This window comes from Eulemur rufifrons, chromosome 7 (assembly GCF_041146395.1).
Source record: "Eulemur rufifrons isolate Redbay chromosome 7, OSU_ERuf_1, whole genome shotgun sequence".
In the NCBI taxonomy this organism is placed as follows: Eukaryota; Metazoa; Chordata; class Mammalia; order Primates; family Lemuridae; genus Eulemur; species Eulemur rufifrons.
The window spans coordinates 134,035,141-134,049,300 of record NC_090989.1 but is presented as its reverse complement, the minus strand read 5'-3'; the positions used below and the strand labels follow the sequence as shown (position 1 = coordinate 134,049,300).

Here is a 14,160-nt window from a genome sequence, read left to right as displayed (position 1 = left end):
TTTATATAAATGACATTAGATAATATATACTCTTTTGTGTATAGCTTCTTTTGTACAACATTATGTTATTGAGATTCATACATGTTGCAATGTTTATTGTCATTGCTGTATAATATTCCATTATATGAATGTACTATAATTTGATGGCTATTTGGGTTGTTTCTAGGTGTTGGCTGTTACAAATTATGCTGCTGCAAACATTCATATTCATGTTTTCAGTGAATATCTTTATGTATTCTGTTGGGTATATATCTAGGAGTATGGATGTGTTCAGTTTTGGTAGCCAGATAATTTTCCAAAGCAGTTGTACCAGTTTTTACTCTCACTAGCAGCATATGAGATTTTTCCACACCTTTGTGTACACTCGGAACTGTCTATCTTTTTCATTTTAGCAATTCTGGTGATATGTAACAGTATTTCAATTTTAATATGCATTTTAGTGATGACTAAGTTGAGTACCTGTTCTTTAAATTTTTGGATATCTTCTTTTCTGAAGTGCTTGTTCAGGTTTTTTAAAATGAGATTTTAGTGCATTTAGAAGAACTCTTTTTACTTTTCTTTCCCAACTTATTTAAACTTTATAAAGTACAGTGAGGAAAATACAGAATTGGGGAGCAGCCCCATGCCACAGCACCTCCCCCCCTCAGCAGGTGAGGCGCCTTCTCTGGTAGCCATCGCTTATTAAAAAAAAGAAGAATTTGAGTAATTCAACTGATGAAAGTGTATATTTCTTCGTATATGCTTACATACATTTAATATTGGCTAGAAATTTTTTTAGTGTGATTGTGAGTATATTATCAAATTTATTTTAAGATATCATTTTATTAATCTCTCAAAATTAAATAACAATGGAAATATAATTTCTGTAGTTACGTCTCATAATTAGGGACTAGGTAAAAATCAACGTGTTAGGTTTTATAATGGACTTCAACACATTAACTGTCATGTGAGTTGTATTTAACTCACGCTAGTTAGTTAGGGCCTTGTGACGCATATGTAACTCATGTCTCTTCACTTTGGGAGCTGTGTGAACTATTTTTTAAGTTGCATATAACTCACACACAGAAAACAATAGGAAATAACAAGTTTTTCATTAAATTAAAAGGATCGTTTTGTTTTCGAAGTTTGTATTCTATTTCTGTAATGAAACACTGTGGGCCCAAGGAAAAAAAATTTTTTTCTAGTGTGGCAGTCAATATGTTAAAAAAAGTAAAATAGTCTATCCTTTGCCCTTAGGGGCTTAAATTTGAATTACTGGAAAGTATTTAACATAAATGTCTAGGTTTAGGAAGATATGCGATGAAAAATGCTTGGAAAGAAAATAACCCATCACAGTATCAATATCAAACAGTTCCAAACAAAGTTTTGTATCTACTTTTTTCTAAATTTGCCATTGTTGCAACTCACTTCTCTAGTAAAGGAATTTGTCCAAAAGGAATGAATTATCCCTAGTAAATCTTATATTTGCTTTTTAATTTATCCCATCATCTGTAGCAGGCAGTTAGAAGTGTTGGTTCAGCCATAGAATTACAAGATCTAAATTCAACAAATAATTCAAATCACTGCTGATGCAGTGCATGTTACAAGTATAAATCTAAATGAAGCCAGTTAAAAAGAGCCAATTTAATTCACAGCTGTGTTCAATTTAAAACATGGATATTATTTAGGTCTTCATTTCTTTTTATAGATGGGTGTGTTACCTCTTGCACAGCATATAAATTGATTAACTTTAAAAATACAGATTGGGTCATATAACAGAATTGTTTTCCTTTTTGGAAATGTTTTTAATTTCTCAGTTGCTGCGGACCATTTCAGGGCCATGGATTTGAAAATAAATAATTTTCCCCTTTAGAAATGGGTGTTTGTTTTAAAAGTAAATAGAAAAATGTTAATTCTAAAAAATTTTGGAATTAAATCTTGCAGTCAATTGGAAAAAGAAGGAAACATTGGTGATATCATTTCCAGAAAGAAAAATTTTATCTTAATTTTAGATTTAAAATATTTTTTGAAACATTGATGTTATTTTGTACTAGAATACAGAAATTGCCTGGAATTTTAAGGTAAAACATGAGCTTTTGTAGTCATTTTACACATGCAGACTGTTTCAAGCTATACCTCTCAGTCACTCTCCTAGCTTAGGGTATCAGAAAAGGACACTCTTATGAAATGACTTTAGGTTGAGGGCTGAAAATGAGAAAGAGTCAAATATATGGAAAGTAGCAAGAACAGCATTCTAGACAGGGAGCAGCATATGTCAAGGTTTTGAGGCAGAAACCAGCTGGACCTTTTTACGACACTAAAGGAAAAGTAATATGGTGGAAATGTATAGATGAAAGGGAAGAGTAACCTGAGATATTGTTGGAAAAGTAGGCAGGGGAGGGATCATTTTGGGCCCTGTTAGCCTTGGTAAAGAGTTGGAATTTAAGTACAGTGAGAAGTCAGTGAAGTGAGTTAAGCAGGAAAGTGACATGTCCCAGTTTACATTTTTTTTAAAAATTGCTTTCATTGCAGGTGGAGCATGGATAGGAGAGGTAAGGGTTGAAAGCTGGGAGTGAACTTTATGAGACAATTGCAAGTAGTCCAAGTGAGAGATGCTGCTGGTGGTAGAAAAGAAGAAAAATGAGTGAATTCGTTGAACATAAAAATCACAAAAATATAAGTCAGAACTAATAGTTCTTGTTTTTTCTCTAGTAATGTTTGGTGCTACATCAGCATCATGCTGATTATATTATAACCTGTAAAATATTTTCCAAATTTTTCGATAATACTGATTTTTTCTTTTCAAGTTGAAGGAGTCTCTTACCACTATACATAGTAATTCCTCATTCCTTTTTCTCTAAACTTCTTCCATAAAGTTGAAAAACTAATTCTGCTTTCTTTTTAAGAGAAGAGAAACTCTGTTTATCCCCTCTGAAAATGAGAAGATTTCTAAACAGCTCCACCTTTGTTATAATATTGTGAAAGATCATTATGTTCGAGTTTCAAATAACAATCAAACCATTTCTGGATGGGAGAATGGTGTGTGGAAAATGGAATCCATATTCAGAAAAGTTGAAACAGACTGGAACATGGTAACTTAATGCATGAAACTGTTGTAAACCTTTGTTGTTACTATATAGATTAGCTTTATTTTTCAGTTGTGCAAAATGTGAAAACTGATACATCAAAATTATTTTTAGTAGCCCTTTAACCTGGAAAAGAAAATCCTATTCCCAATGTGTAATCAAAAGTCCACTGGAAATTCTTGCATTTATATCAAGGAAGTATGTTTTCATCAAAGAGGCTGAATTTAATTCTCTCATGGGGAAAAATAATCAAGTATATGACCAATCCATATGACTGTTTTTTTTTTTGTTTCTTTTTTTTGAGACAGAGTCTCGCTTTGTTGCCCGGGCTAGAGTGAGTGCCGTGGCATCGGCCTAGCTCACAGCAACCTCAAACTCCTGGGTTTAAGCGATCCTACCACCTCAGCCTCCCGAGTAGCTGGGACTACAGGCATGTGCCACCATGCCCGGCTAATTTTTTCTATATATATTTTAGTTGGCCAGATAATTTCTTTCTATTTTTAGTAGAGAAGAGGTCTCGCTCTTGCTCAGGCTGGTCTCGAACTCCTGACCTTGAGCGATCCACCCGCCTCAGCCTCCCAGAGTGCTAGGATTACAGGCGTGAGCCACCTCGCCCGGCCCCATGTGACTGTTTTTTGAATGAATGTATAAAGTATATTACTATTTAATTTCTTCACAAATATGTATTGATTGACTACTAAATGCAGGCCATTAGGGAGTATAATAGATTTAGTCCAAAATCCCAAGAAGCTATCCATTTAACAAGCTCTCATTTCATAAGAATGTGAATGATTGAGCAGTGATATTGGTTATTTCTTCTCTGTGTCCTGAAAAAATAAATAAGTAAATGGAGGCTAGGATCATAGTAGTTCACTTACACCAACTTGCACATTGTTGTCATGTTATCAGTAACAAGTAAGAGGCTTTCCTTTAAACTGCCCTAGTTTTTAGAAACACACCAAAAATAAACTCAGCTATTTATATGACCTCAGTAGATCACACCATATTGTTGATAGATTTTCATAGGAGTTAATTAACTTATAAGGAGCTTTTAAAGTTGAGTTGCCAAGATATTTGAGTGGGAAGGGAAGTTGTTCACTTGTAAGACATATTAGGTAGATTTAAAAAGTGAGTCATAGATTAACAGCTGCTAGTGTTTATGAGCATCTACTGTATGCTATCACTGTACTGGGCGTTAATCAGTACAAAAGACATACAGAGATAAGATCTCTGCTCCCCCCCAATTAAAAGTTTTTATTCTAGAACTTAATCTTGGTACTTAAATATATAAATATTCAGTATAAATTATATTATCTAATAATAAAAGTTGGGGTCTTTTGTAGTAAACCAAGAATAACTTATAGGATTATTAAAATTATAAATTTTGGAATTTTCTTCTTTAGCTAAAGAAGAGCATAAAAAGTAAAACAAGATAAAATTTAAAACTCAAGATATGTATATTTGTAAATGATAATATATAGAGGGTGAACAGCTTCTAGAATACCATACTTAGCCTAAAAATCCCTCTGAACAAAAAGCAGGATTGGATGTGTTATTTATCCAAGGACTAGTGCTTTCTGAACTGGAGAAAAATCATGCATTTCTTCCTAACCAGCAGTGTTAATAGAGAAAGTAATGATGAAGAAAATAATGACTTGTCACAGAAGATGTGATGTGTTCAGAAACAGGACTGCTCTGTGGCATATTTCTTCTTTGTCTTATACACTCATTTGTTCATCAGCAAACATTTGCTGAGTGCCTATTGTGCCAGGCATTGTTCTCAGCTACATGGATAAAAAGACTGTTCCTGCCCTCACAATCTAACAGGGGAAACTGAAGCATAAACAGCCATCTTAACCACGATGCAGAGTGCTATAATAAGGATATCAACACATTGCTATGGAAACACCGAGGTGGGAGTAATTAGCTCTGGCTGTGGGAGTTGGGCAAAGCTCCACAGAGCAGGCGACATTTGAGCTGGACGCTGAAGGATGAGTAGGTGTTCGTCAGGCAAGGAAACAGCACGAAAAAGGCATGGAATACACGGCATGTTTTAAGATCTCAAAATAGAACATTGCGGCCAGAGAGGGTGTATTGTATGAGAAAGATTTAAATAATATAAATGAGATACAAAGGTCATTAAATAGAAAACAGACCTCTGTTCAAGAAAAGCTATGCCTTGATGTACTTTTATGAAGAGTACCATTTTTTAAAAGTTGAGTAAATCCATTTCTAGCTATAATATTTAGTCTCAAATGAGGAAAAGTACTAGAATGTGAACTATACTTGTAGAGAGTGATAACTCAGAAGTAACAATGGCCATTAAAACTTGTGTATTCCATCTGAATCAGGATTCCTGGTTCTGTACTAATATGCCCCCAATTAGGGATTTTCTTGCTCTGTTGAATAGTAAACCCATTTCCAATCCCACCTTTACTTAATCTTCAACCCAGTATCATGACAAATCACTTGCATCCTGCTGTCAGATTTTTAGTACAGATTCTTATCTTCTCAAAGAGGTATACTCTCCAGAAGACCACTAAATTTTACTGCTTAGCAAATACATTGTTTAGTAATGTCTGAATTGAAAAGAATATAAAAAAAAAATCAAGAAGACTAGTACACTTTTTGGGAGCAAGTGATAATACTTTGATAAAAGCAATTTTAATAACTTCCTAACTAGTTTCCTTGCATCTTCCCTGGTCCTTTCAAAGATGTGCTTCGTGCTATAGCTAAAGAAACAGTTTCAAAACTTCAATTGTTACTGGGTGCTCTTAGAGTAAGAAAAAGCTCCAAGTGTCTTCAGAGTCTGGCCGGTGCCCCGCCGCCTCTGGCTTTGCCTTGCAGTATGCCATCGCCTGCCCTCTGCATTGCAACTGTGTGCCCTTCTGCCTTCTCCACGGAACCACCTTTGCTTTCCTTTTTGTTTGATTAACTTATTCTTGTCCTCAGTACTTGGTTTAAGCCCTACTGCTTGTGGTCCGAGCTGGCTGAATCCATTTCCTTCTTTATATATTTTATTTATTGCACCTCCCTTTCATGGCATTTATTCAACAAATATGTATGAGAATAGGTTATTTGTGTCTCTCCCACTAGATTGTAATCATTTCTCAGGCAGAGACCTTGTCTTTTTCTGCTCATATTTGTACTCACAGTATTCATTTACCTGGCATAGTGCCTAATACATAAGTGTTTACTAAAGATCATTGAATGTAAGAATAATTGAATATATGTGGCATAAATTCTGCCACCACCCTAGGGCCATGTAGAAGAGTATAGATACTCTGCTTTGTTCATAGGGTCCCTTGGATGCTCTTAGATACTTTTCATTTTTTTTTTTTTATCACTTTTATCCTCTTTGTCACTAGAGTGAGTCATTTTAGCACTTTTTGGTACATGGCATTATGTCAAGAATTTATTTAGTATTCAGCAAACATGCACATTGTCAAACTTTGTATTTGGCACTCAGGATGTAATGTTGAATTAAGAACCAAGCCTCAGGGTGCTCATCAACTAATGTAAAAGAAAGACACTCAGGGACTAACTGTTTAAATTCATGGGGTAAGTGCTAGAAGAATATGTATCTGTATATGATACTGCAGGAGGAAAGACAGAAAAGCCACTAACTTCCTGAGTCTGAGTGAAAAAAACTCAAGTGTTTTTTTCTATTCTTTCACTCAACGACAATCAGCACAGAAGGCCTATATGATCACTATGTGGTTTTTTTCCCCACCAACAGGCAAACAAGCAATTCTGCAGCAGACACCAGCCAGATGTCCTCTAATTCAATTCATTTCTGACACTAGCTACCTGGAGATAGCATCAGATCCCAGAAGTTAATAAGGCCTTATTAGTCCCCAAGACTGCCCGCCCCCTTGAGATGCAAATCAGAAGCTCCAAGTTGTTTTACCTGTGCTTCTGACCAACTAACTATAAATAAGGGCTCCCACTTACCCCTCCTTGGGTTCAATTAATTTGCTAGATCTGCTCACAGAGCTCAGGGGAACATGTTGACTGGTTTATTATAAAGGATCTTAAAAAGGATACAGGTGAAGAGATGCATAGAGTGAGGTGCAGAAAGGGGTGCAGAGCTTCCATGCCCTCCCTGGGTATGTCACCTTCCAGGGACTTCCATGTGTTTAGCAGTCTTGGAGCTCTCCAAACCCTGTCCTTTTGGGCCTCTCATGGAGACTTCATTGATAGGCATGATTGACAACCATGTAGAAATATGGTTGGACAAAAAGGATATGATCTAATACTAATAAACTGAGTGGGGAAACCTAGCAAGGCCTCTCTGTTCAGATTCTTTTTGGCTTCTCTGTGCAGCATGACTTCCTCCAGAGTATGGGGCAGGAACCTTTCTGAAATGGGGGTTTTATGACCCACAGTCAAACAAGGTAGGTCAGAGAATTTCTTTATGGCCAGTTCCAAGACAGAAAGGTGGGCGAAGATTAGAGTGTATTTTTAGTTTCTCTGGTCTGCCTTGGGGAGAAATAGCAAAGGCTGTGGGAGTTATGAGCTAGGAAACATGGATGGAAACCAGTGTGTATGTATATGTATACACACACACATACACACCCCATAATTTCACACTGAGTCAGAAAAGGCCTTGCAGAAGAAGTAATATCTGAGTGGACTTTTGGAGGAGGAGCATGAGGGAGAGCTTCTCAGTATGAGGACAGGATGTGGAAGGGAAGGTGGTTTGGGGGCATGAAAATAGCGTCTGCAAAAGCACTGAGGTAAAAGATACCTGATATATTCAGGAAAGAGTTAAGTTGTAGGGAATATGGAGAAGAATAATGGGAAATGAGACTAGAAAGGTTAACAGTTGTCAGGTCCCAGGGACTTTGATTACCTTGCAATTAGGTAATAGGAAACCATGAAAGGGTTCAGGCAGGGGAAGGACATGATGACACAGGTGTTCCAGAGAGGTAATCTCAGAGGCTACAAATGGAATAAATTGGAAGTATAGCATAGAAAGATTTAAACACAGTAGGAACTGACAGTGGATTCATGTTTGGTTTCAGTGATAAAATGGAAGAACCAAAAACAGGATTCATGAATAATACTGGTTTACCAGCATTGAATTAAAATACCTTAAAACACAACTGCTCTGCTGGATATCTGTAGGGATGACTGACTTCCGGGTACCTGCTGCATGGTGGACTTAATTTAAATGAATCTTAGCAGCCTAAGTAGAAGGATAATTTTTAAGAGTGTACTAAAGAACTGCTTCAGACAGTGCAGTACAAACCAAACCTCCAGGGAACCATAGCAGCCTGACATGTAGTAATCAAAAAATCTTTATGCAAAGATCTTCTGTAGAATGTGAAATGCATAAAGAAGCTGACACACAAATTGTTCTCAGTCCTGAAAATAGTGGTTATAGCTACAACCCAAATGACAAATTCTATTTGTATGCATTGTAAATAGTACAGCTTAGACCTTAAGCCATAGACACATTGGTCTTTGTTCTCACCCAAAGGTTATATGTGCTTGCATGTGCTTACACATGCCAAAAGGAGCAAGGGTGGGTCACTGGTGAGAGAGGGGTGAGAATTCATATAGAATTCATTTTACAGGAGAAAAACTCTTTGATTTCTGATTTTATAATACTAGCACTCCTACTAAAATCGGATAGCAATTCGTGTCTTAATAGACCACAAATTGTAAAACTGGGCATGTAAAACTGCATACGGTAAATTAAACCTATGAATTTAAAAAGCCAATAGGCAAAAATTTGTCTCTCAGATAACTCAGGAAGTTAGGAACAACCACCAGTTATAAAATGTTTATTTTTATCTAGACCAAACAGTAAATCTTTGGAAGCTTAGAAAGTATTCCCCCAACCCCCAAATAAATTATAGTTTCTGGTTCTATTGGTAGTATGCATAGGTAGGAACACAGAGATTTTTATGTAAATTCTATTTTGGTGCATTTCAAATTACCAAACTGAGTATATATATTCATGTTGACTTCTAAACACCTCTAAAAATGATTCTTTGATAGGATATATGGTATGAAAAAGATGATATGAATTTTCAATATAAATAGGGACTGTTTTATCTCCATATACTGTTTCTTTAACATAAGAGACCTTTTATTTGCTCACAATATGTTTGAATGTTTAAGCATTTAAGAATTCAATCCCATCTTATCCTTTTACTTTCTAATATCCTAAAAGTTGATACGTTTAGGACTGAAAAATTTAAGTCTTTAAACAAGCAATTCTCTCAGGTGTGTTCAACAGCTATTATAAACCTCCTATTATAGTTAAAACCACAGTTCTGACCCAGAGCTAGACAGTGTAATTAAGGCAATTCTTGGAATAAGCTAGAGATTTGGAGCTGATCTGACTTCAACTTATCACATTTTATACCTACATTTTTGGGGAGAGTTTGAAACTACTAAGCTCTGAAAATGCACCAGACATTGAAGTATATATACTGAAACACAAATTTGAGTATATCTGTAATATTTCTGTCTCAGGATTGCTTTCCCCAGGTCCTTTAGTTCCTACCAACCTTCTTTCTTCCAGTTACCCCACTGTTTGACTCATCTTTCCCAGATAACCCTTTTTACTAGCCACCCCTTTGAAGCAGTAATTAAGCTATGGATAGTCCTTAGATGCCCAGTAGTTTAGGGTGGGTGAAGCTAACAACTCCCAGGGAACACTGGTACAATTCTGAGCCCCAGGTTTTCCTTATGAACTGCTCTAAGAGCATGTGGGAGGAACGTATGAGCACCAGACGATGTTCTAGTGAGGTTGCTCTGAAGTCGAGTGGAGCAGTTGACAGTGGCCTGTATCTATATTTGTCAGCAACAAACAGTGGTCGGCTATACATATCTAGTCTGAGGAGTTTAAAATCATTTTCCTTGGAGAGTGATTGTTCAGTTGTTACATAACCTCTAACTCACTGATTCTAAAATCTTTCAAAGTCAATTTATAGGCATACTTAAGCTGGAATTAAAAAAAATAGATATAGGTTGCCAAATGACGGTGACTGGAATACTTGCAGTGATTTTGTACTTGATGAGTAAAGACTAGAATAGAGAATAGTACATGTAGTAGGATATTTCCATGGCAAATGTGTTTTACACCGTACTTTCAATTATTAGCCCCTGAGCTAATGAGTATGGGTTAGATGTTTTTAAAAGAATCAAGTCTAAATTGAATATATGTATGTTTATATATAAATTCTAATACTTAATATTTACTAAATCCTTTTGTGAATCCATAATCTGTGCCCCCAGAGAGCTTATGATTTGGTTAAGTTAGATCAGACAAGTACATGTGAAATAAAATAGTTACATTTAGGTAAAGGAGTATTGGCAGTTCATGGTGGGATGAAAGTATGGAGGATTTTGAGAGCTAATAGGATACACTTATTGCAAAAGCCCCAGGTACTTGTTATATGTTCTAGTCCAGGCAGATGGTATGAAGAAAGTGAGATTTTAAAAACATTGATCTGGTCAGATCAGTTACAATTGAGCAATGGTAGCCGGTTGCATTAAGATGAGTTTAAAGTCATAACTAATAGTGGTAAATGCAGTATAAGTGAGGAAAGAGTTTTTCCCCAAGACTTATTTATTTCAAAGAAATAAATAGATTTCTGTGGGAGTTTAGGCATAAGGGATAAATGAAGAGTCAGATTCTTAGAGGTTTGAATATGGTTGCGTGGAGTCACCTAGGAAAGACCAAGGCTGTGGATGTCAGTTTTCATGTTAACATCTTGAAGATTTTAGATGAAAATATGAGAGGAAAGCAGCCAGTAGATCTGGATGCCTTAAATAGTATACATTGAAAGTGGTAAGGGGCATTGATGGTGAAGGAACAGGGAGCATACAATTTAGAGAGGTGGTTGTGGATATTACCTTTTAAACTATGAGTTAGCAATGGCCGAGATATTTTCTTGATTTAGAGGTTATTGCCCACCTCACTCTAGGAAAGCTTATATGGAAATCCAGACTTAGAAGAGAAGATAAATTAAAGAGTAGTTGCATTTAACAGGATTCGTTTTCAGCAGGTTTAATCCTAAGGTTCATTTTAAATAGCTAAACTTTTTAATTTATACGAATATGATTTACCAGAATTTGGTTAGCATGCAATTCTTTAGAGATGCACTTAGTAAAGGTACCTGCATTCATATAGTACCTTTCTTCCAGAGCAAAAGATGCCACAGGAAAAATTGCTAAAGAAAAAATGAAAAAACTGTTACCAGTAAGAATCTTTTCAGTGGGGAAAAATTAGTTTGTACATAGTACCCTGTGATGATAAGACTTTTCACTCTGTTTGTTTTCTGTGCTATTATTTCTAACAGTTTCTCTCCCTCTTTTCCCCACTTTATAGGTATATTTAGCCCGAAAGGAAGGATCATCTTTTGCTTATATTTCCTGGAAGTTTGAATGTGGGTCAGTTGGCCTAAAAGTAGATAGCATTTCCATTAGAACAAGTAGTCAAACCTTTCATACTGGAGTAGTACAGTGGAAACTGCAATCTGATACAGCACGAGTAGCTCTGACAGGCGGTAAGCATCTGACTAGAAAATTAATTGTGAAGTACGTATTTACCACTCTGAAGACTAATTGTACTTATTTAGATGTAGCTCTTTTTCATACCCAAGAGTTATTGATGCTATTGCAGTAAAAGCCTGTGTAACCTCATTGTAATAGAAAGGCTGATTTTTTCTGTTGTGAAATGCAAATGCAAGGAGAAAAATCATTTCTTTGTTCTAAAGGATGCATTCCTCCATAAAATATAATTTGTATTTATTTTTTAAGGGTTGATTGTAACCTACAGGTCAATCTATATAAAATGCATTCTAAACTATCTCTTTATGCTCTTTAAATTATAAAAAGCAAAGTGTTAATTTTTTTTTCCTCTCCAACAGATAAAAATCTTCGCTCCTATCATGATTTTTCTGGTGCCACTGAAGTTATTTTGGAAGCAGAATTAAGCAGAGGAGATGGTGATGTTGCTTGGCAACATACCCAGCTGTTTAGACAAAGCTTAAATGACCATGAAGAAAATTGTTTGGAGATAATTATAAAATTCAGTGACCTTTGAGAACCTGAACATTACAGAAAAGCTGGCAATAATCAAGGACTTACCATGGTCTAAAGTAGTCTGTTGGTTCAGTGCATGTTTAGTTGGCAGTTTACTACCCTGTGCTATATTCTTTTGCTAGCTATCCATCATGTAACCCTTGGGAAAATATATCTTTATACTGTGAACCATAACGAAATCTTGAATTAAAAACTTTCTTCCATATGTGACTATAATTTGGAGTAAAGTCTTGTTGCCCTAGTATGAGCTTTTAACCTGAAAACTGTAAGTATAGTTTTAAAAGTTAAATGATGGTATTCATGATTTAATACGATTAAATGCTATTCATGATTATGGTAAAATCTAAGGTTAATAACAGTAATTTGACATTTTCTGATCAGCCATTAATTTCTTCATAAGTGGTTGAATTAGATTTTCCTAAGATTTTTAATTTTTAATATATGAAAGTATAGTATCTCATAAGTTATATAATGCATGAAAGTTTTTATGATTGTAAATATGTAGGCATTTAAGAAATAAAATGAATTATTTTGCCTTATATCTTTTTCGTGGTTACTTTGACTAAATAAAAATCTCTATTAAGTTTGCTAACTATTGAAAACCACTTGAATAGACATGAGTTATGAAAAACATTTAACATTAATAGCATAAATTGAAAGATATGTTGTAAATCCCATATGTGGACACCTGAAAATGCTTTGCCTTTGAGTTGTATTTTTATCTACCTCATTTGAATAAAATATTCTTGACTTTAAAACTGTGTAACTCTTATACAGTATATCAAGAGTTTTTTGTGTTTTCCATATAACTTCTCCAATTAAGTGTAGTGAACACTAATTAAGCATTTGTGTGCAAGCACTGTGGAGGAAGCAATGATGAAAAAGAGCCCCAAGCCTCTAAATTCTTTTTGTGATGTTTTGCAAAGTGAATTCTCAATCTTCCTACCAGAAAAGAACAAGCTCAGAGAGTCTCACCCTGTGCAACTCAGTAGACATTGCGTGCCTTATGAAATATGTAATGAGGGCTGGGCATGGTGACTCGTGCCTGTAATCCCAGTGCTTTGGGAGGCCACAGCTGAAGGATCGCTTGAGCCCAGGAGTTCCAGGCTACAGTGAACTGTGATTGGGCCACTGTCCTGCAGCCTGGGTGACAGAGCACTGTCTCAAAAAAAAAAAAGAAAAGAAAAAAAAGGTAAGCTCCTGAAACAAAGGTCTTATATTTGCTTTTTTAAAATTTTATTTTATTTCTTTAGAGTTGGGGGTTCTCACTATTTTGCCATTATGGATTCAAACTCCTGGGCTCAAGCAATCCTACCTCAACCTCCCGAGTAGCTAGGACTACAGGTGATTCCACCACGTCCAGCTTATATTTGCTTTTTAATTGCACTCAGACTTGGGGATTTTTTGCTAAAAGGTTATGTTTCAAAAGAAGTAGTGTATGTATCTGAAGTTATTAATATGTCTTGAATATGAGAAAGTTTTCTGGAATTCTCAGATTGAATTATAATAGCAGACTACAGTGGTCAAGTACTTAAAGTTGGAGAGACTTGACACCCGTCTTGTGGTGTCTGGTATTTGCACAGTATTTTGATGATCATGTGGACCAATCCTCTTAACCCTCATGAGGAAGCCTGGACATCTTCAAGCAGTTTTAAAAAAATGGTAATAGAAATGTAGGCACTCAACAGAATATACTTTATCTTAGGATACATTCTAATTTTTACTGTGGCTTTAAACAGAAAAATGATGAGAGTTCAAATGTCCCACATATTACAAAGTTGAACTGGAAAAGAGAAAAGGTAGTTGTGTACTTAAATGCATTTCGTGGGAATTTCAACCCCAAGGGTAACTCAATACATGTCAGTAGATATTTTATTATACAGAAAGTTCGGAAATACTACAGAAGGTATGGGACAAAATAATTCCCAATATGTTAAGGCAAAAGTGACTTAGGCAAAGAAGGGCTGATAGTACAGACCCCTCAATAACCTAGCACTAATATTAAGGTATATTTTATATAGTAATCATT

The 14,160-nt window shown here is 35.6% G+C and overlaps 1 protein-coding gene across 3 annotated transcripts in view; it reads left to right on the top strand.

Annotated features, from left to right (window-relative positions):
- NGLY1 (N-glycanase 1) overlaps positions 1 to 12,670 on the top strand; it is a 56,784-nt gene extending 44,114 nt beyond the window's left edge. Inside the window, exons 10-12 of one of the 3 annotated variants that reach the window (XM_069473304.1) lie at positions 2,886 to 3,071; positions 11,416 to 11,593; positions 11,957 to 12,670. In XM_069473304.1, coding sequence (XP_069329405.1) covers positions 2,886 to 3,071; positions 11,416 to 11,593; positions 11,957 to 12,132 — 540 coding nt within the window. In that variant the 3' untranslated portion in view covers positions 12,133 to 12,670. The remainder of the gene's footprint in view (positions 1 to 2,885; positions 3,072 to 11,415; positions 11,594 to 11,956) is intronic. The other 2 variants (XM_069473305.1, XM_069473306.1) reach the window with 2 other exon arrangements.
- Positions 12,671 to 14,160: the final 1,490 nt, after the last annotated feature.